This window comes from Chelonus insularis, unplaced genomic scaffold (assembly GCF_013357705.1).
Source record: "Chelonus insularis isolate UGA/USDA-ARS -01 unplaced genomic scaffold, ASM1335770v1 contig_31_pilon, whole genome shotgun sequence".
Classification (NCBI taxonomy): domain Eukaryota; kingdom Metazoa; phylum Arthropoda; class Insecta; order Hymenoptera; family Braconidae; genus Chelonus; species Chelonus insularis.
In genome coordinates this window covers 197,015-220,640 of record NW_023276490.1, presented here as the reverse complement: position 1 = coordinate 220,640, position 23,626 = coordinate 197,015, and the positions used below count along the sequence as shown (strand labels likewise).

General features: G+C 29.3%; 3 protein-coding genes and 1 long non-coding RNA gene across 4 annotated transcripts; 1 reads left to right on the top strand and 3 right to left on the bottom strand.

Moving 5' to 3' along the window:
- Nucleotides 1-1,942: 1,942 nt before the first annotated feature.
- Nucleotides 1,943-2,314, bottom strand: LOC118065683 (uncharacterized). Its single transcript, XM_035081119.1, has one exon. It carries the CDS (start codon nt 2,312-2,314, stop codon nt 1,943-1,945), a length of 372 nt encoding a protein of 123 aa, XP_034937010.1.
- A 3,795-nt stretch (nt 2,315-6,109) lies between these two features.
- EMC7 (ER membrane protein complex subunit 7) lies at nt 6,110-7,367 on the bottom strand. Its single transcript, XM_035081106.1, has 3 exons — nt 7,039-7,367; nt 6,722-6,980; nt 6,110-6,602 (listed from the first exon to the last, which is right to left on the bottom strand). The coding sequence occupies exons 1-3, from the start codon at nt 7,248-7,250 to the stop codon at nt 6,399-6,401; spliced, it is 675 nt and encodes a 224-aa protein (XP_034936997.1). The 5' UTR covers nt 7,251-7,367; the 3' UTR covers nt 6,110-6,398.
- A 3,747-nt stretch (nt 7,368-11,114) lies between these two features.
- On the top strand, nt 11,115-21,168 carry LOC118065673 (activin receptor type-1-like). The gene is made up of 7 exons (XM_035081104.1): nt 11,115-11,424; nt 11,534-11,721; nt 12,472-12,664; nt 15,986-16,254; nt 16,344-16,981; nt 17,784-18,018; nt 18,745-21,168. The coding sequence occupies exons 1-7, from the start codon at nt 11,364-11,366 to the stop codon at nt 18,880-18,882; spliced, it is 1,722 nt and encodes a 573-aa protein (XP_034936995.1). The 5' UTR covers nt 11,115-11,363; the 3' UTR covers nt 18,883-21,168.
- LOC118065675 (uncharacterized) lies at nt 20,796-21,735 on the bottom strand. The gene is made up of 3 exons (XR_004690179.1): nt 21,459-21,735; nt 21,176-21,232; nt 20,796-20,931 (listed from the first exon to the last, which is right to left on the bottom strand). It is a non-coding gene; the product is annotated as an uncharacterized lncRNA (long non-coding RNA).
- Between the last annotated feature and the right edge of the window lie 1,891 nt (nt 21,736-23,626).

The window sequence follows — 23,626 nt, the reverse complement described above, 5'->3', positions numbered from 1 at the left end:
TCTGGACCTGCAGAAGAATGTTCAGTGTCACATGGGGTCTGAAGCCGAAATCAATAAAATGGCTGGGACCACAAATCAATTAGCAGGGACCTGATCGAACTGGATAAAAGAAGGCTAAGAGTGGCCGTGGGCGCCGTCACAGGGCACTGGTTAACTCGACGTCATATGAAGATGCTGGGACGCGGAGAGGAAACCGCGTTCCGGTGGTGTGGTGAGGAAGAGAAGACGCCTCTACACATGATAAGGGAATGTTCAGGGCTAAGGGAACCCAGGCAGCGCCTGTTAGGGAACCTTGAAACCGATACACCCATTCTGGTGACGGTTGGGATGGACAGGCTTCTGCAGTTTTGTTACGAGGCCGGGCTGTACCAACCCTTGAATACTTAGAACCGCCTTTACCATACGTTTGGACCCAGTACAATGGCCCCGTGGCTAAGTGCAGGGAAGGCGGGTCAGTGAAGGGGGGAAAAAAAATCAGTTCATTTATAAAAAAATCTTTATTTATCGTCTTATTTTGAGCATGAACAAATAGCAGCTTACTTTTATATCATTGTAGCATTTTTAAGAAAAAGATATCAAAATAATTGTTAATAAATTTATATGTAAAGAATGATAAATAAATTTTGGTTGTTATTATAAAAATAAATAAATCGTTGTTCAACATTGAAGGTTATAAATTAAATATAGACATGTATATACGGCATATTTCAACCGCTGCATATTGTTCAACTCAATAATATTAATCTAATCGATAATGATCTATAATTAGATACTATGAACTTATTATTTTCACATATGGAGCAAGGGTATAACAAATATTCTTTCTTTTATAGGAGTGCTGATATCCACTAGTATCATTTTACAATCAATTAAACTCAATTCACCAGTCCAGGGTTTTTTTTGTTTTTTGCTAACTGCCTACATTTTCAAAAATGTAGAATCACGAGGATAGTTGAGTATTGGATATTTTTTATTCCAAATTGTTCCACAAACTTGGATTGGATTTCTATCTGCCGGAATATAGATGTTATTAATTTATACTATTTTCTTATTTGTTAATAATACCGTATTATTCGGTGGTTCCGTGGTCAAAATTGATCCTTTATGTTATAATGTCTTCATTGGTGTAGCCCCAACTGCATCCTTTTTCAATTTTCGTAATATTGAAGTGTTGTGGCTCACAATTACTTTGTTATTATTGTAAAGAAATGATTCATGTAAACGCCTGCAAATTTGAGCTAATGGTCTGTGTCCACTCCTGATCATTTTTTTTAATTGACCTAAGGCATTTTCAAAAGAAAAGGCTGATATTTGTGGAAGAGGATATTCCATATTTTGAACATCGTCACAAAGATGGATTGAGCTATGCATATTACTTGTTAGACATGTAACTCCATAAATTAATGGTGCAATATCAACGAAATCTGCCAATAATTCCTTGGCGTCAGAGCATTATTCAAGTGCAAGTTCTTTTGAATTGAATATTTGACAGCTTACATGTAGTAATAAAAAATGTCATGTATCAGTAAACTCATCATCAGGAATTTCAGTGAACTTAAGGATTACTTCTGTTTATATCCTTTTTTATAATATCCGCGGTCAAAATATCCTAGGAAAATATCCTTGAAAAAAATATCCCTCCTTAAAAATATCCTCTTATATAATATCACCTCTTGAAATATCCTTTCGAAATACACTCTTATTATATGAAAAAATTCGGTTTTAAGCTTTAAACACCCCACGACCACCACCACCTCCACAATTCTAATTCGTTACTTATTTATTCATTAGAGGAGTAAAAATTTTTAATTACAAATTTTTAATCACAATTTATTTTATTATCAATTCTATAAAAAAATTTAATTATTTTAACATATTTCTACATAACATAAATCGCATCGGTCATTTAGAGTAAAAAAAAAAATAAACATGAAAGAAACAATTATAACTTTAAATTATTTGCTATACACTTAAGGTATCTGCATATATTCTCGGAATTATATTCTGCAACCACATTAAATACACGACAATCATAATCGCGATATTTTTTCCTTTTCATAACTGGCTCTGCTCCTGAAGATAACTGCTCAATGACTATTTCCGTATTACTTTGTTCTTCTTTCAAGAGGTTAATAAATTTCCAAAAATATAAATGAGCACTTTGTGCTCGATTATTAAAACTATGATGCCATCCTTCGACAGCATTATTAGTGCGAGGACAATTAGCTTTAACAGCATCGTAGACACTCCACAATTCACTATTAAACATTGCTGATTCACGATCACCTCGTCTATTACACTTGCCAACCCACATCTCTTCAAAATAATTCAAGAAATCTTCCAATAAATCTTCATTTTTTTTATATATGCTGTATTGATAAGCTCTTCATAGCCACGTGATATATCAATAGTGGGCAAAAAAGCTAAAGCAGCAAACATTCGAATGTTATTAGCAAAGGTAGAATCACTGCATACTTCTGTTGTAATCCCATCTCTTGAATTTTTCGTACTAAGCACTGCATAAAATGAAAATTACATCCTTGAATTTTGACTGTTGGGAATATAGAATGAAAAGCACTAATAAAAGCACGTTCAAAATCAGCATGAATTATATTAGGAACATTATCATTTACCAATAGATTTTTTATTTCTCGTAGAACTCGTTTGTAAGTTTTTTTTGTTTTATTTAGTAACAAAATATATACTAGTGGAATGACTTTTCCTGCAACCATACCGTGAATAGTGTAGAGTTGATAAAATATAGTTGGTACTACTTTAAATGTACCATCTGCAAACCACTCCTTACACGTTGACAGTATATTCATATTTTCTTCAGTACCAAACATAATAATTCATTGTTCATCTTTTGAATCCCATAAAATAAAATTCTCACCTGTACTTGATAAACTATAACTTTCAGGTATAATAACAGTGGCAGCAGAAGAAGGCTCGGGTGGTATGGGGTTTGTTTTGTTTCTCTTTCTACGTGCTAATTGGCATAATACTGACACTTGAGGTAAACGAGCAACGGCTGCTTTCGATGATATGGATAGCACTTTCGTAACGATATTTCTAACAGGCAATTCAGGCTTTTCTGCTTTTTTACGAATCTTATTAGTTATTTTTCGAGTCTCATACTCAACAACATCTGCCAAATGACTATGTCCCGTATGTTTCGTTACTTTTCCTGAAAAGTCGAAAATTTTAAAATATTTACAACATCAATATTCAGTTGTATTTCAAAAATTAGTTATAAAATCATGACTTACCATTTGGAGTAGCAGATGTGGTATGGCATATTCCATGACATTTGTTACTTTTAGAATATTCAACGCATCGCCAAATAACTTTGTTCGATGATTCTGATTTTTTATTGAAAATAAAACCACGTTCAACCAAAAGATTGTTTCCTTTCTGGCCTCGGATAAATTTTAACGGCATTTTAATACATAATTCCACTACGCTATCAGAACAAAGACTGACAGAAATTGACTCAATAAGTACATCAATGCTTCAAATAAATCTATTAAAATATTTGAAAGGGATTATCTCCGATGTAAACAACCGTCAACCTATATTATTTATGTACGTATACTTAACTAGTACATCAAATAGGTAATATAAAATATTTTAAAAGGATTATCTCAGATGTAAACAATGAGCAACTCATATTATTTATGTACGTGTACGTAACTATTATATTAACTACCTACTATAAAATTATATTTAGTTTAGTAAGACAATTTAAAATTTCTGAAAATTCTCAGAAATAGTTGTTTTTAAACAAGAATATATTTTTGGAGAATATTATATAAAAGGATATTTTTAAGAAAGGATATTTTTGCCGAGGATATTATCCTTGGATATTTTGACCGCGGATATTATAAAAAGGGATAATAACAGCCGTCACCAACTTAAGACTGTACGCAGATAATTCAAAGACTCAGTTTTCAGTGAACTTATTTTATACAGTTATCAGACAGACTCTCTGATCATTAGTCTACTAGTTATTGTTACTTAAGTGGTTAATAAATAGTTATTTGTTATCGTTAACTAGTGTCAGCCGATTCATTTACACCCGTTCAACAGTCCCGACTGTTCTAACATCCAAATATCCTGAAAAATACAGTCCACATGATTCTGATTACTCTCCACCTGTAATCTCTGTCCATCTTTTTCTACCAGCTCATCCAAGTCAGAACACTATTCTTATTCCATCTCGAAGTAGCTCGTTTAGTTCATTACTGAAGCGCTTTAAAAATCTTTCCAAACTTGAAGGTTTCTGATTACCTGGGTAAATCACAACTGGGAATGGTTTATATGGATTATAATCAGCAGAAATAAAAACTTTTCTCAGAATTGTTTTGAACTAGATTTAAATAACTGTAGTCCATCAATATTAAATAATTAATGAATTGTATCATCAGGATATAAATCTGGATTGATGATTTGAAGAAGATATTTTTCAATACCAAAATATAGAAAATTTACTGTTTGTATCGAATGTTTCAATATTATAATCACCATCATCGGTTTGTAAAAACGTTTTCAAACCTTGCTCCCCCCGTCCGAAGGACGGAAATTGAGTACCTCGCCTACCTGGGCATAATTCTGGAAAATTATAACTCTACTCTCATCGCGATGGCGTTTCCCGGGACACGTATACCTGCACCTTGAAACAGGCACAGGGATACACGCATCTAGCCCAAGGCCTTGCAACATACCACTACGAGTCCAATTGACCGAGAACACCCGGCTCTCCGCATATCGTTTTTCGACTTTGCAGCTCCAGATGCGGGCTTAGAATTCGGAAGATCAGGGATTTTCCGTCGTCTCAGTATTTGTGAAGGACCTGTGAGTTTAGTATGATGAATTGCCGAGGCGCCAATGCTTACCTTCGGATTCCCTCAATTTCATCAAATTGTTCATCTTCATTATCTGTATCGTTTACTTCATTTTTTGTTATTCATTGCACTTATTGCACTAACTAATCGAATAATATATCACGTCTATATCTATCTTATATATAAAAATTTATAACTCATATATTTATTAATAATGATTACTTAATTACTCAATTACTTATTATTACTACTACATTATTTATTGAAACTGTGAAGTATAAAAACGTCAATAAAATAAGAAAAATTCAATTGTCAATTCAGAAATTATTTCTAAAGTTCACTTGTAGACTTTACTTTTCAAACAGAACTTGAAGAATAAATCTTATTCTAAAGGTACACATTATTTTATAGTTAAAAACTGCAGTCATTCGGGAGAGTGACATGAAGTAAAATTAAGGACAGTAGAAAAATTAGAAAGTTTTGGTAAGCAAGATTGAGAAAAAGATTTGGTTAGGGTTCTGGTTTATAACTGTTGTATTCATCATTTTGTTTGTAAATATATATATGTATTTTAACTTTGTAATATAATATTTATATTGTAATATAATGTTACCTTCAGTTTGATTAAAAAATTCAAGAGCATTAAAATCCCATTAAATAACATCAAATCCTATTGAAAAGTTGAAAAGGAAAGACAAAAGTTGAATAGGATTATAAAGTTAATATTAATAAATCCTATAAAAATTTTTTCATTCCTACGAAAATACTGACAAGAATTCGGTACATCTCTATGGGACAATAGAATAGGATTCAATGGATTTTTACAGGAAATACACCTCCAATAGCATTTAACAGGAAATTTCCGATGTAATGTTCCCATTAAATTATTATTTCCCAATAGGATCTTTTAAGCTGGGTAGATTTAAAATATAGGAGTAAGCAATATTAGTGTTAGCTAATAAATAACATGCACAATTAATGATTAAAAGAATGATCAAGTATCTGATTGTTTCTAATAAAATCACGTAAATCAAAATTATTAAATAGAGGCAAAAAGTTTGAAGTACAAAACAACCTTTCTCAGTAGAGCTCTAACAGAAATGCTTTATTAGTTTACATTCAAAATTTTATTAAAGTTGATGGTTATCATTATTAATTATCATGTATTTCCAAAAATACAGAGAAATAAAATTAATTATTATTATAATGAAATACTCTTAGTGATCATCACAATGAACATTCACTGTTTACTGATAACACTTTGGTCTTTTTAATATAAACTTTTTATTTGAAGCTCAATAATTGAAACTATCTTCCTCACAGGCTAGCTTACAAGTAATTTAAATAGCATAATTAGAATTTTTCATCAGTGATGGAATTGAAGTATCCATGTATTTACAAGTGACAAATGTGACGAATTCAACCATGATAGGTTTCAAAGTTAAATAATGAAAACAACTTTAATAATTCATCTATCAGATATTAAACAAATTGTACACCTACTTATTAAATATGATAAACAAGAAAAGTTTCATTTGATGACTATAAACACAATCATTGTCTCTTTTTAGAAGCTTTGACTATTTTACTTTTTTGCTTATCTTCACCAGAAAGGTAAGTCGTGATGAGTTCTGACATTTCTGGCATATTATAATTCGTTAGGCTGTTGAATTGCTCCATTTCTTTCCTTGTTTCTGGATCATTCATTATTTTTGGTAGAGCCATTATTAATATCAATGGTAAAACCATCATCAAAATCTACAATACAAATGTTATTTCAGTTAATCAGCAAAATTGTCTCTTTCAAAGCATATTCAAATGTTTATTCATGATAAATATTGTTTCAATTAATTGGAGATAGTAAAAATAATAGATACCATAGGATTGAACAAGAAATCTGTAACTCTCCATTGCTCTCTGATTTGGAAGTACCGGAAAGGCGTCAAAGGTCTCAACTTTAATGGATACGGTACTTGAATTACTTGCGAAGTTTGAATAAAATTAACTTTTCGTGCTCTGAATTTTCCTTTGGAATTAATTTCCACTCTGACTGGTTCATAAGCATAATTCGAGTTTACAACTTCCACTACGTATGATCCTGACGGTATATTTGATATTGTGAAGGTTCCATCTTCTCTAAAGATAATCAACATTATAACCTACATGATGATTATTTCATTATCATTCAACTCACCGTAAAAATCCATAACGTTCGAACTCTGGCCCGTTGGCCATTACATAGGTTGCAAGCTGCCAATCAGTACCTCCAGCATTTTCCCACGGAAAGACTTTGCCTTCAATCACATACAAGTCTGTCGAATTATCTTCCTCATTACTATCTGCACAATTGCTGTTATTAATTATCACAACAAATAGAAACAAAGTGACTACTTTAATATAAAACATCGTTATCAATTCTTTCTATTCCACGTAATCTTTATTTTTAACAAGTAAAATGTCAAATTATGCTCTCAACATGTGAATACATTTTCTCTCTTTGTCCAAGCCATAATGCACCACGATACGTTGAAAAAAGTAAACAAGAAACGCACACAAAACTGTTTTATCTGTAGAGATATTACACGTAGAGTATAGAGATGCCAGCATGACCGAACTGGTTATTTATGATCGTCATGTCACGGTCATAAGACCGTCAGCTGACCATCACTAAAATGACCGACCACCGGGTTAGCCGCGACATCTGACGGATAATTGTATAACACTCTAGTAGCCTTGATCCATTTTATCGACAATTATTTATATTTTGAATTGTAACGTAACATAACACAAAGTATGTAAACAAAAAAATATGAGAGATTTAATATATCAATAAGCTTAAAAAATAGATGTTTTAATTATAAATTATTCTAAAATTATTGGTATTAAATATGAATAAGTTGATTTTCTTATCGCTCAGTCAAATCGTTTTTTTGAAGATATTCTTTTATATTGTTATATTCTTCAATAGCATTTACTTGTTGAACGTGATTAAGAGAAGCAAGTGCTTCTATTCCTTTTTCGTACACTGACAGAAATTTTTTCCGGTGGCGAATTATACAATTTACTTGTCCCCAGTATAAAAGTGATAGGTAAAAAAGTTTCGGAAGGCAGGTAAAGAAAGTACCTGGAATCAGTAAAACTTCGTTTTAAAATGAATAAAAAAAAAACTTAGTCTAAATACAGAATATACCACTCCTGAGTAGACTACAAGCGGTTGAAGAAGTAAAAAGTATACAAGTTTTATGAAAATAAAGTACTTGTATTTAAGTAGTCTTTCTACTTGGAATCAGTATAATGTGAGCCAATGTATTTTGTTTATCTCAAGTAGGTAGATAATAGAAGAAGATTACAAAGTTTACTTCAGTTGATAATATAGTTTTCTTACACTGAGAATCTTCCTTACTTACCACAAGTGTATTTTATACGGAGATCCCGTATAAAGCGTACTTATGCTAAGTATAATGCTGTTTTACACTTTAAACACCATGTTCTCACATTATGAATCCTTTTTTATTAATAAAAAAATACTTGTTACTTGATTCAAGTATATCAATTCTTCACTGCAAGTATATTATATACTTAAATTAAGTATACGAAGTACTCATGCTAAAATTTTTTTCTTATTAAATTTAAAAATTTCAAAATATAAATAATTATATTAATAATAAAAAAGTTACTGTTATACCCATTGGTATTGGTCAATTTAAATTAGTGACCATTACTAATGAAGTAATTTAATGATTAAATATTCAGTAATTAATAAATAGATGAAAAGTAATCTTATAATAATTACAACAATTACTGTTGTACTTTTAAATACGTGGAGCTGCTACACTTACCAAATATTTATACCTGTATAACTTTTAACAGGTGCAAAATAATAAAAAACTTTGCATGGATGAAATGTTCCATTTTTAATTCTGCACATTTGAGCCCAAAATCAGGCTGATCGGTGCATTTGAACCAAAATTAATGATAAAAAATAACCGTGATTTAGTTCGAATTACAAAAACAAAATACTGTCTACAACTATGGCGTTTGATGCCTATGTTGCACGTGCTTTAGTTATAATACGATCGAAAGAATTTCTTTTCGTAACGTAGCGCTAAGCCACAAATTATTTAGTCTCACACTTTAATCAATGACAAAAAAAATCATTTTAAGTCGTTTATCAATTTTTATGAATTTCTTTATTTTGTGGGGTGGCTTGAGTCAAGGTCAAAGAGGTTTAGACTCATTGAGGATGAGAGGCTATGAATACATTAACAAACGCAAAATGTCATATTTCTGTGTCCTTAGGATAATTGTATAGTCCAATCAAATGAGGGAAATGGGATAAATATGATTTGCTCCGGCCAAAGTAGTGATTTATAGATGACTAGATTGGAAATTCCGCGAGGAATACGATAGTGTAGGTTAAAATTGTTTGGCACGCATAGGGGGGAAGTAAATCGCGAAAAACCGCCCCCCCCTCGCAAATTTCTCGATTTCTATGATAGATATAAAAAAATGTTTCAAATAAAAGTTGTTCAGAATTGAATTTTAATAAAAAAAGTACTGAACACTTTTTTTCATATCTATGATAGATAAAAAGTTATTCGCGACTGAAGCTTCACTATTGACAAAAGCTTCAGTCGCGTCTAAGAAAATTAATAAAAAATACTAAATGTTAGAAATATTACTTTTTGGCGATTTATTTAGAAAAAGGAGATATTGAATTTCATTTTTAGAGAAAAATTTTTTTTTTTCATTGATTTTTTCATTATTTTTATAAACAATAAATTATTTAAATCATTCCCATTTTGGTTCAAATGCACCGATCAGCCTGATTTTGGGCTCAAAATGTGCAGAATTAAAAATGGAACATTTCATCCATGCAAAGTTTTTTATTATTTTGCACCTGTTAAAAGTTATACAGGTATAAATATTTGGTAAGTGTAGCAGCTCCACGTATTTAAAAGTACAACAGTAATTGTTGTAATTATTATAAGATTACTTTTCATCTATTTATTAATTACTGAATATTTAATCATTAAATTACTTCATTAGTAATGGTCACTAATTTAAATTGACCAATACCAATGGGTATAACAGTAACTTTTTTATTATTAATATAATTATTTATATTTTGAAATTTTTAAATTTAATAAGAAAAAATTTTAGCATGAGTACTTCGTATACTTAATTTAAGTATATAATATACTTGCAGTGAAGAATTGATATACTTGAATCAAGTAACAAGTATTTTTTTATTAATAAAAAAGGATTCATAATGTGAGAACATGGTGTTTAAAGTGTAAAACAGCATTATACTTAGCATAAGTACGCTTTATACGGGATCTCCGTATAAAATACACTTGTGGTAAGTAAGGAAGATTCTCAGTGTAAGAAAACTATATTATCAACTGAAGTAAACTTTGTAATCTTCTTCTATTATCTACCTACTTGAGATAAGCAAAATATTTACAAAAATGCAGTAATCGCTATTCTTGGTATAAATTAATATTATATTAGGATTGAGTGATGAAAAATTTAAAATCAAGTTAATGTTATTATGATTGTACAGTACACTTTAAACTTCATTTTGATATAAAATGTACTTGCATCAAAAATAATTATACTCAAATTGAGTATATTTTGTGTTTGCCGCTAGTATACTTTCTAGCTATCACATTTTTTCTGTCAGTGTATTGAGATTCTGAGCTTTGTAATTTTCCAGCTCCGTCATAAGCTTGCACGCTATCAGCTGGATCAAGCAGAAATGAAACCTGTTGTTCTTCATACTTTTTTTGACAGTTATCACAAGTACAAAGCAATGATCTCCATCCTTCGGTAAGCCGGCTTCATTAAGGCTGGGCTGAAGTTAGAGAGGCGAACTGATTCCCCCTATCTAAATACATGGGATCGGGATATTTCTAATTTCTTCGCCAATTTACTATTATTTCTATAAAATTAGGTACTAAATTGCAGAAGAATTAATGCCGGACTGACGTAAACAACAATTTTTTAATTAGTGAAAAATCACTAATTATTGTATTTTTATACATTTTTCGACCAAAATTCGTGTTTGCGTCAGTCCTTGCCACCTGTCTGAATGTCGAAAAAATCAATTTATAGCATAAAATTGAATAATTTAGAAATAGTGAGAAATATTGTATTCCGAATGATTTTATTCGGAAATTAGTTTGAAAAAATTCCGATAGGTGACAGCATCATGCTCGCAGATGCGACGAAAGTCAATTGATTACTCAACAGATGGTACTCCATCATTGCACCTCCATGTATAGCGCTTTGTTCATGAACGTAGCACATATTGAGTGCTCTATCAATGTTTTAAAGTAAAATAATAATGTTGCTAAATAATTGTTAACAATTATGTGGATACTTGTGTGCTATTTGTTTAGATTAGATTTAACCTAATGATCAAGATTTTGTGAACAATATTTTGTTAACATAATAATTAATGATGGTGTGAAAATCTTTTTGCTTCAATGCTCTGTTGTTTTGACGCGTTAAGAAATGGCGAATATTAGATGTATGATTTACTTCATTTTTTTGTTGACATTTATGTTATCTCAAGGTATACAACACAAAATTCTTTTAAACATTGATTCTTTATATTCCATAACCTATCAGTAACTTATATACTGGTGAAATTACATTAGATATAAATTGTGAATCATTTTTAGCTGACATTCAACGTACACCTTTATTGGAAGACAAACAGAACAGTTTGGATAGTGATGAACAGACTGATCAACCAGAATTCTTTAATGAAAAATACATAAGCAACAATGGAGCTATGAGAAGATTGACATGTTATTCTTGTGAAGGAATAGAATGTTTAAATCCTGAACTGTGTCATAATGCTGTTACGGCAAGTTTATTATTTTAATTATCAATAATATAATCTTATAGTTTCTTTTCAATTGTGAACCAATTGTTGATTTTTAAGTAATTATTTAGAGGGCAGAAATTTATTTCACTTCTAAAACGGTTTGGTTTTGTTTGAAGAAACGTTTTTACAGATCATTTCAAAATTTCTAATAAAAGAGATATATTATTATGACAACTTATTAGTGTCAAAAATTGAAGAAAATGAATTGAATCGTTGAAACTATAAAAAACTAAAAAATAAAATGTGCTAACACATTTTTATACTTTAAAGTGAGGTCTGATTAATAAAAAAAATCCAATTCTTTTCATTGGAAAAAAAATTTACTGAGAACAAAACAGATTTTCTTCAATTATAGAATTATCTAGAAAATTGATTTATTTTAATTGTTTTATTGGATTTAATGTAGTTATTACTTTTTCTAACATTGAAAAAAAAATCATCGATTAAGTTGAACAATTTATTGAATTAATGATTATTTACTAATCGTAATAAAAATCAATATTTCCATCAATGATAAATTTTAATTATAAATCTGCTTTTACTCTCTCGATTAGCATTTTTTTTCCGGCAGTAAACCATTAGCTATAATTATTATTGTGCCTTTCAATTTAATACTTGAAATATTTCTGTCTTCCTGATAGCCTTGTATGACAAAGATTTGTAGTATGATGCTAATTATACTAACAATAAGGTATATTTTCATTATTAACAATTATTTTTCCATTACAGTGTTGGAAGTCCACCGTCAGGCAAACGGATGGCACAGAAAGAGTCAAAAGAGCTTGTACAACAGAACAAGATCAGATTCCGTTGATATGCAATAAAATGGCTCCAGGCAGATATGAAGCTTTGTATCATGTGGAATGTTGCTACACTGATTTGTGTAATAAAGGACCCTTTCCCATTCTTGAGCCATTAAATGGTAAATAATAATTTCTTATACTTTTTATTAAAGATTGAAGAGAAAAATGTAAAGAGTGAGAATTTTCATCAACGGAGAGCAAAGCTTGCTCTCAATTTCTAGATTAAGTGTAAATCAGAACTACTTATTTCAAACTTGGTGTATTCGGCAATAATTGTCGAAATTTGGCTGTGGTTCAATAAATTATCAAATAGAATATTGTAGCTCGATGAGAAAAAGATTGAATACGTTTACATAAAAATAAACGAATGATTCATTGGAGAATTTTTTGCATCAAATGAGCATTACTTTTGATAAATAAATGTAACGAAAAAAAATTTTGGATGCATGACAAAGTTAAAGACACTTATTGAGACAGCTGAGATAAATTAATTAAACAAAATGTTAGAATGATGAAAGCATCCATCAATAAAACTATCAAAAAGGATTCTCGGCTTATTTTGTGCCCTAACGAAGAAGATACCATTAATTGGAATCCGTGATTTTGTTATCTTTTACTTGTTTGTGTTTGTAACAAAATAGCTATTTTTATAAACAATATACAATAGCCTAATCACATGAAGTTATTTATAACCACACTTTATTGATATTTATTAAATATAATAATTATTATAATAATTCGATCAATTAAAGCGATTTTTAAGTGTTTATAACAAAAATAAAAATATCAGTGCTCTGCAGTGGTCTGGGTGCGACTCGAAGGGTCGGTCATTCGGTTGGTAACATTTTTTTAGTAAAAGAAAAAATTATACGTTAAAAGTACTCATATATATAGAATGGATCCCTATTTTTATTGTTTATAACAATTTAAAACTTATTATTCAAATATTACTATGATCAATAATCACTTGTTAGTAACAATGTACAATTGTTATGAACACAATTCCATATTATTGACAATTATTATTGACTATTATAGCGTCTTTAATGCTGTTTTCTTAATCCTGACACGAGTTTAAAATTCTTTCATTGCTGATGTTGTTTTTCAAAATTTTTTTTTTTTGATGAAATATTGTCACCATATTTTCATACAAGTCTTCTAATCATTTAATATTCATATTTTCCATAAGATCTCGAAATTTTGTCTAGAAAATGGTATAATTTATAAATTGCAAAATTCAAGTAATTTCCTTTTTTTCCAGTTTTTTGATTCTGCCAAAAAAATGGCTTTACCGATTTTGTTGAAAACCTAATCAGTTCTAAGTTGCGCAATTTCGCGTCGAATGCAGTTGGTTTTACGTCGATATCATCTTTTGTTCTCCCGATAATCGAGGCGAAAAATAATTCCGAACGCACATACGCACACACACACACACAGACGTCCACTGGAAAACGATCGTATTCGACTCTGGGGACTTTAAAACGTGGAGATATGTCAAAATTCGGGATTCGCAAAATCGGACCCATTACTATAACTTCCCACTGGGAAGTAATAAATAATTACAAATAATATACATATAATTGTTTAGAGTCATGTGAATTCACTAGCAACCATGTATTGTATTGATATTGACCTCAGTTGTCAACAATGTTAATCAACTAATAAGAAGTATCTATTTTAAATGTCTTGGTTATTCAACGTATTTTACAATCTTTTTGTTATAAAAAACAATTGCTACACCGAATTCATTGACACTCTGTTCAGTTTTATTTTATTGTATTGTCTTTAAAATGAAATTGTGTGGAGTTGATATCTTCAGTACTTTTTGAGATATCGAAAACGAAAATAAAACCTACGATACATACGCACGCAGATACGTAAATTCGTTCATCCATCCACGTTTCAACCTTCTAATATCCTTTGAAATGTCTTAAAAAGTATAGATATGATAAAATTACGCATCACAAAAATCGACCTTGTTACAATAGCTTTTTAATGAGAACTTAACAATTAGTTACTAATTTATAATGAAAATGTAACATTGAATATTCATATGAATGATCGTTTTTTTAAATCTTTTTACATTAATTTAATAATACAGAAGACCATAATAGTTTGTTGCACCTTGCTACATCTTGATTCAAACGATAATTAAAATAACTGATATTATGTAAATGATGTCATATGTTAAATTTGCTGAATCATTCGATGTTATTTATTGATTTTCCAAATATTCGTATTAGAAAATCTTTTTTCTCATCACTATATAAAACGATATCTATTACTAGTCATGCAACGATGCTAAAATAGCAAAATTTTATTAAATAAAAATAATCTTATCTAGTATCTAAGGTTCTTTGGATTTATAATTGTTAAAACATAGCATCATAATATTGAGTTGAAGGTATTGTTTAGCTTTAGCTTAGCTCAAGAGCTAATCACTAAAGTCGTAAAATCTAGCTCTTCGGCATGGTTAACAGTATCAGTAAATGTATTTGAAGTTGATAAAAATCATCAATAGTAGTAACTACTTTTTCATATGAGAAAAGCAAATAAAGAATATACACTTTGATGAGGAAAATTTGAGGTGATTTAAGTTTAAGAGAGCACAGTCTTAGAAAAAATTTAATTTTCCAGACAAAAAATCATTAAACCTTATCTCCTATCTTTGATAGTACAACTTTAAAGTTATCATTAAGATACAATAAAATGATTTTTAATAATCTTTTATCTTTGTCGTTATTTTATATCTGAAGTTTCAGATAAAAATTAATTGATTTTTATTTTTAACCATTTTCCATTTTTATAATGAAACAATATCAGGAAAAAAGTTCGAAATGAAAATTAAATGTGTTATGAATTTACATCAAAACAAATTCATAGATAACTTTTTATTTTTATTATAATTTTACAGCTAAATTATGAAAGTTAGAAAATGAACTTTAAAAAACTTTTTTGTGAAAAATTTAGCTTTAACTAGTTTTATTTGAATTTCTTCTTTGTATCTCTTATGGTTTGCGATGAAATCGCTAAGAGCTGACATACAAAATTAATCAACAAAGAATTTATTTTAGTCTTTTTTCAGTTTAAAGTCAATTGTTATTCACAATTACTATTTTTTACAAAATTTCAGTGATGTTTATTACTATTGTTCGGTGAAAAATGATACATAAAAAATAGTTATTGTAAATTAAAATTAACTTTAGATTAAGAAAAGATTGGAATAAATTTTTTGTTGATTAATTTTGTATGTCAGCTAATTATTTACGAGCACTGTTTTAACTATTACTTATTTTTTCAGTCACGCTAACAAACCCTGATTTCATTACTCTAGTGTCTATCTATGACAATCTACATTCTTTTTTAGAATGTCTTATTTCATCTTTTCAACACAAAATGAATAATTATATAATTTGTCTGACTCTTACATCTATTTCCAGACAATACTGATGAAAGTTTCGTAATCAGACTTACCATAGCTATACTGGGTCCGATATTGGGCTTAGGAGCCTTGACAGGTGGATTTTTTTTCTGCTTGTTAGCACGTAAAACCAGAAGAAAACGATCACTTGTCATAAAGCGAAATAAATTACTAATCGATGCAGAGTTGGAACCATCAATGTTGCATTTTCCATCTCCATCACCGACATCTACCACTAACTTCCCACATGAGTTGCGGGCTACTGCTGCTGGAGATAGTACTTTAAAGGTATAAAGAATTTACTCTTTTTATTATTAACTCTTCATCGGGTATTGACTCTATTAGAAGATAATACCAACAGTTTTTTCCATTCTCAGGAGTATCTTGATGGACGAAGTTTGACTAGTGGATCAGGTTCAGGTTTACCTCTGTTAGTTCAACGAACTCTAGCGAAGCAAGTGGCTTTAGTTGAGTGCCTTGGTAATGGTGGTAGTGGATTCGGTGGTGAAGTGTGGCGAGGTGTTTGGCATGGTGAAAATGTAGCTGTAAAAATTTATTTTTCACGTGATGAAGCTGCTTGGGCACGAGAAACTGAAGTTTATTCTCAACTTTTACCTTCCCGTCATGATAATATTCTAGGATATGTTGGTAGTGATATGACAAGCCGAGCTAGTTGTACGCAATTATGGCTTGTAACTCATTATCATCCACTAGGATCACTTTATGACCATTTGAATCGTTCACCACCACCACTGACTCACCATCAGACTTTGAATATCTGCCTAGGAATAACAAATGGTTTATTGTATCTTCATACGGAAATTCATGGAACGAGAGGCAAACCTTCAATTTCACATCGAAATCTTAAGTCGAAAAATATTCTTGTAAAAACTAATGGAAGTTGTGTTATTGCGGATTTCAGTTTTGCCACGACTCAAGACCGATTGCTTACCGATCGTGTCGATTTACGACAAGGAAGTAAACGATATATGAGTCCTGAAGTATTAGAGCAAACGTGAGTATATGTAATGATATTATTTTGAGAAAACAGTTCTTTGAATTCAGTCTTAGTCATAAAAAGTTTCTTGGACAGTGTCCTCTAAAAATGAGTTGAAAATATCCGTGCTCTCTGGTGGTCTAAATGTAACCCGGAAAGCCTACACGGCTAACTTCCTAGCGGGGAGGATGAAAAGATAACATGCAGCTAGCATACCATTTTTTGAGTTTTTTGATTCTGCACAATGAATGGCTGGACCGATTTTTCTGAAAACCTAATCAGTTCTAAGTTGCGTAATTATACATTGAATGTGATTGATCCTACGTCGATATCATTTTTTGTTGTCGAGATAATTGAGACGAAAGCGAATTCTGAGCGCACATACGTACATACACATACACCGACGTCTAATACTTTTTTCATTTATTCGGTTTTAATAAAAATATCACGTGACCGCTATGAAAACCTGTGTGAAAAAATAAATTTTGAATTAATAATGTTTAAAAACTAAACAAAATTGTGCTGAAATTTTTTGTTATAATTAAGTTTTGGGCTAGTAAAATGGTCAAGCAATAGAAACGTAAAAAAATAACATTATTTTGAAACCAATTATTTTAAAATCATTTCTTGACTTGTTGGATAAAATGATTCATATATTACTTTCCAAACTAGGATAATTTAAACTCCTATGTTTTATTGATGTTCTGAAAAGATTAATACTTTTTTTATCTATAATAAATTTTAAAAAATTTCTTGGTGTTTAATTTATCAAATATTTATTCTCGACTAAAAAACAATTTTTTTTTTTAACAATTTTTAGAATAAACGTCGAGTGTTTGGAGAGTTTTAGACGTACAGACATTTACAGTCTTGGTTTAATCATGTGGGAAGTTTGCCGAAGATGTATAAGTAATGGAGTAGCACTAGATTACGCTGCTCCATACTCAGAATGGCTTTCAAGTTCTTCTCAAGAGCCTTCCATTGAAGAAGTGCGTAAATTAGTGGTTTTAGATCAACGACGACCACCTCTTCCCAACCGTTGGCATTCTGATCCAGTGAGTATTTATCAAATATACACCCCTAAAAAACTAGTTTAGATGTATCTATATCTGATCAGATCAGTATTATGAGACTGTTCACATCGAAAAATTGAAAAAAAAAATTAGGATCTGATCAGATCTGAACTCGTTTTTCATAGGCATATACTGATGGAAAAGATTCTTTAATTATTAACCCTATCACGATGATCTTATTTCAATTCATGTTGATCATAATTCGGATTAATATATCATTAGGATTAGTCTACCAAATTATTTTATGTTTTTTTTTAGCCTATTCTCGATATGTTTTATCGATTTAGCTGTTTTTTCTTACAATAAAAAAACTAAAACAAGTTGAATGAAAAAGTCATTTGAAATAGATTTTATGTATTGAATAATTAATATAGTTGAAAATTGGCCTCAATATTAATACAATATGGTTATTAATAACTTCATATAACTCTAAATAATTGTATATTATTTATAACAGTTTCAATTTGTTATAAATAATTGAAAATGGTTTTGATTGATCGAATTGTCATTGCTATGAGTATTTTCGATAAATATGAATAAAATGTTTTTTTAAATGACTTTATGAGATTAAATAGTTGTACATTGTTTATAACGATAATACAAAGAAAATTGAACAAAATATAAATTTTAATACAAAATTTTTCCATCAATGTCATCAACTGATATCTAATTTTACATAAAAATAAAAAAAATATGATTTATTTTCAGACTTTGTCAGGGATGGGCAAATTAATGCGAGAATGTTGGCATAGTAAACCCGCAGCGAGGTTACCAATTCTTCGCGTTAAGAAGACTCTAATAAAATTAGCAGCCAATGATTCTCGTGTTCACTTAACGCTTGACTGATCAGAGATTGTAAAGATTCAAATTTCATCAATTTATTTATTCTTACTATGCATTAATAATTTTATTGATGTAAATTCGTTCCATAAAAATAGCCATGTTCATTAATCAGTGTTGAACTAGCTCTTTTCATTACCATATGTTCATTATTGTCATTACACATCATAATGAACTTTTTCATTATAATTATCTTTGTAAGAAAGAAATAAGCATCAATTAATGTCTTACTTAATCTAAGTCCAGTCAAGATAGCCACGGGATCTCAATTTTTTCATGGATTAAATTTATAAAAAATGTTATTGGTGATTTTCTTAAAAATTATAAGAGAAATGGACAAAAGCTCATTACATTTTTTAACTTCTATTCTTCATAGTTTGGCTCAAAAATGACATTGAAGATCGTTAAATTTTCTGTAAAAAAGGTCTTTTGATTTTATCCTCTATGTCTTACAATTTAAGTAGAAAATGAGGCTAAAAGTTTTTGAGAGAAGGTCTTGATTTTCACTCCATAGGAATGAATTTCAGAGCTATCTTGACCGGACTATATTTCAATGAAGCGAATGTCTTAAATATTCTTTACAATAATTTTCGTAGTTTGAGTCATAAATCATTTATTTTTACTATTTTAAAATAGTTTATATAAAAATTTATCATTATGAGTTGTGCATAAATTTTTATATGAATATACGGATAAAATAACTGTACAGTAATCGATAAATTTGAGAAGAAATCTAGGGAGAAAAAGAGAGAAATATTTTAATTTATATTATTCGTGTTACCCTATAGACATTTTAGACACTAAGGATAATATAAAATACATTAATTAGTATCCGCAACGATATTTGTCGTTATTATTTTTCACATAATTAAACAATGTTCTATTTGAGCTTAAAAATGTTGTAATATTAATTGAAGGAGTAACTAGATCTAGAAAACTAAATAACATGTAAATTAAATAGAAGAATTTATATTAAAAATTAAGATTTTATTGTAAATTAATTGTTACATTACATAACTGATATTATTTATATTAGAAATTAGCGTTGTACAAAAAGCAGTGGTTCATCAAGAAATCAATTCTTCGCGTTATTAAAACAATATTTTTGGATCAGACATATTTCTATCCATTGACTGAAGGGATTAATTATTTAACAATTATCAGTATCAATATTTAATTTACAAGTAGTCAATTATTTAAAGTACTAAGTGTTTATTGATAAATGGTCCACATTTATATACACTGCTAGACAAAAATGAGACTTTCTTAAAAAAAGTAAGATAATGAAATCAGTCTCATAACTATTGAGGCGTATAGAGTGTGTAGTTTAATTGTCAACTAAAACACTTTTTCACAAGTAATATGCATATGTTTAATATTAAACTATTCAATAATTATTAATTAGTTGTGTTAAAGATGGATATAATATATTTTATAGACAACAAACTTTTGTGCAAGTGGTCTTAATCTTTTAGCCGGCAGTGTAAATTCGATAAATTTTTTGTCAGATAATTTATTTTTAAACAGGAACAGATGATTCTTGCAATACGAATGGTAATATACAGTTAAGAATAACGTTTTGTACAATAATTGTACAAAACATTTCATAAGTTTGTAATAATAAATCTAAAATCATTAATTATCCAGTCTAATTTCCGGATGCAATGTCATTAACTTTTCTAAATAAAATTCATTGTCTATGTAATTTTCACCAATAGTCATTTTAAAAAATTCTTGAAAGCACGATAGATCTGCGTAAGGACATACTAAGTATATTAAAAATGCATATCTCCAAACAATATTTTGTGTATGGAGGCATTTTAGAAGCTGTGGAAACATTTTTTGAATTACTGACCAATCTTCATTTATCAATGCATTACGCATTTCTACCACTGCATGAGTATGTGTGAATGCTGAGCCTGCGATAAGTTTTTTGGGCGTTGGAATGAAATTTGTCACGCATTGACTATGTACTGCTTTTTCTCTTGTTTGTTCATTTAATTTTCGTTTTGAAGATTTAAGTACTCTGTTTTTCAGAAGATTCAAAGCCCTATCCTTGAATGTGTAGGTAGACATGAAAGAAAGAAAAATAATTGATATAAATTTTTGATACTACAAGCATTTGATTTTTATTTGAAAATAGTGAAATTTATTGAAATCTGGGGGGATTAGTGTACATCAGTTGAAATATCTTTTCAGATCTTTCAGAAATTAATAACTGAAAATAAAATATAATAATGGTGTTCTACTCTACGTAAGAGATAACAAATAAAAGAAATGGTCTGAATGCAATCCTTACTGTTTTTTATGTATCGTTGAAAGATTTTTTAACCTTATATAGTCTTATTTGACATCTCTGTATAACATATAAGCAACAATTTAATAATAGTAACAGTAATTAGTGATTATCATTTAACTATTTGAATATTTTTAAATTTTGAGATTTGCGTATTTTTTTACGTCTCAATTTTTTTATAAATATCCACAAAATTGATTTCTTTAAAGGTCTTGGGGTACAAAGGGTTAATCAATGTTATATAAGTTTAGACATTTTTCGTAACATAAATTCTGAATTTATTTACCACACTTTCTACAGATGCCAACCGGTTTACTGTGTTCAAATGACTGTGCTCTGCCATGGTATATTGTTATGATTGTGGTTATGACTGAAAAACAAGCGTTTTTATTACTTAAATTCAACCGTTGTTAGAATCTTTTTTTCATAAATTCAACACTTTTTGAATACTTTCACTCTTTTTCTGTATTATTAATTTATTTATAAAACGTATAAATATTTTTTGAATAATAAACAACACACTATGTTTCTGAAACGACAAAAACAACTGATGAATGTTTCTAATAAAATCCTCCAGATTAGAGATGCAGCATAACCGTCATTTATGATTATGGTCACAGAACGGTCATACGACCGTCATGTGACTGACTGTCTCAAATGACCGCCGGTTTTGAAATGCCAATTTACCGTCAGGAATTTTTTGGTCACAAATTTGGTCATCTGCATCTAGGGGTGCGATATAGATTCAGGAAAGACATTAACGGCAGCTACATTCTAATGACCAAAACTAAAAGTTCCTATGAGAAGTTATGTCTAATGTAAATTTAGTACAACTATAAAGAACACCATTATCAATGACAACATTCACATAAATAATTATGCATAATTCGATCATGTAACGATATAAATTAAGAACTTATAGATACAATGATAAACTATCCCACAGTTTGATTATGAAAATGCTTAAAATATTTAATGACAATTGTATCCAAAGAAAAAAATCTCTAATAGTCATTTTATCCACAAACTATATCGATAACATTGAAACGAGATATTACCAACGGTAGGTAATCAAATTTCGCGGTAGGTAAAGTAAATTTCTTAAAGTAACTGATAAAAGATAACAGCCATAAACTGATATATTTTCGAACAATTGTTATAATATTAGATCATTATTACAGAAAATAAATGAAAATTATCTATAATTCTGTTAATTGTGTACACAGAGACCTATTTTCATATATAATAAAAACATTTTTTGGGTTAACTACATCGAGCTTTGACTGTATATTGTCAATAGAAAATGAGTTTCAGCATTTACACAGACAGAATAAATGAATTAATAATAATTGAAATAAATCAATATTAAACTAAAAAAATTAAACTACATTTTATAATTAATTACAAAACTCATAAAGAACTCTTTCTTTGTATATATCGAACAAATTTATTGAAATAGAAATAACATACATTGTAAGAGAATAAAAGTAATTTCAATTAACAGTTTACTGTTCACTTATAAAAATGAATACATTTCAGATAATATTCTTTATATCAAACTGTATTAAAAAGCATTTAACTTAATTATGAATAAAAATATTTTTTGACGATATCTTATATTTTTTTTTCATCCAATTTTTTAAAAAAAAAAACACCATTATTATGCATGTAAACATAAAAAAATAATCTATTATCAATTACTGTCATGTAAATTGTAATAATGAATATTTCGAAATTAGAAATTCTTTTATATAAATCTGAGTTGTTGATCTCTATTCATTTTAAAATTCAATAATTTTGAAAATTCATTATTACTTATATTATGTCTCAACTTATAAACCTATTTGATCAATAATAGTCTATCTTAAAAAATCTGATTACAACTAACAATTTCGACTATGTTAAAATTATCCGTTGTAACTTACAATTTTATCGTCAATACCTTCTCAAGTACAAACATAATACAAAAAAATAAGTAATTAAAAAAACTTGAATAATGTTAGTCATTACTTTATAATACTTTTGTTGCTCCACAACAAAGAAAAAATGAAAAATTAGAAGAACGACTTTTCAACAATAGTTCTATAGAGCGATGCCTAAAGAAAACTGGCTTGTCGTATCTTCTCTTACCTTGTTATATTTAACAAAATATAAAGATAATATAAAAAACTTATTTTAATGTTAGATTTACTTATAACCCGTCAAATTAAAAACCAAATAGTATACTACTTTATTATTATTCACTCTGAAAAGACGATGCTGCTAATTATTATGATGCAGCTTGAAATAATTATTCAATTCGCCTCACTTCAACCGGATCAGCTCGACAAATAGGGCATCTCAGTGGAAGTCCGTCTCTAGTTGCTGTTTCTCTTAACTCTTCAGTACACCTTTCACACAATACGCAATGTCTACATGGTAGAAATTCAGTTTGTACTACATTCCCAACACACC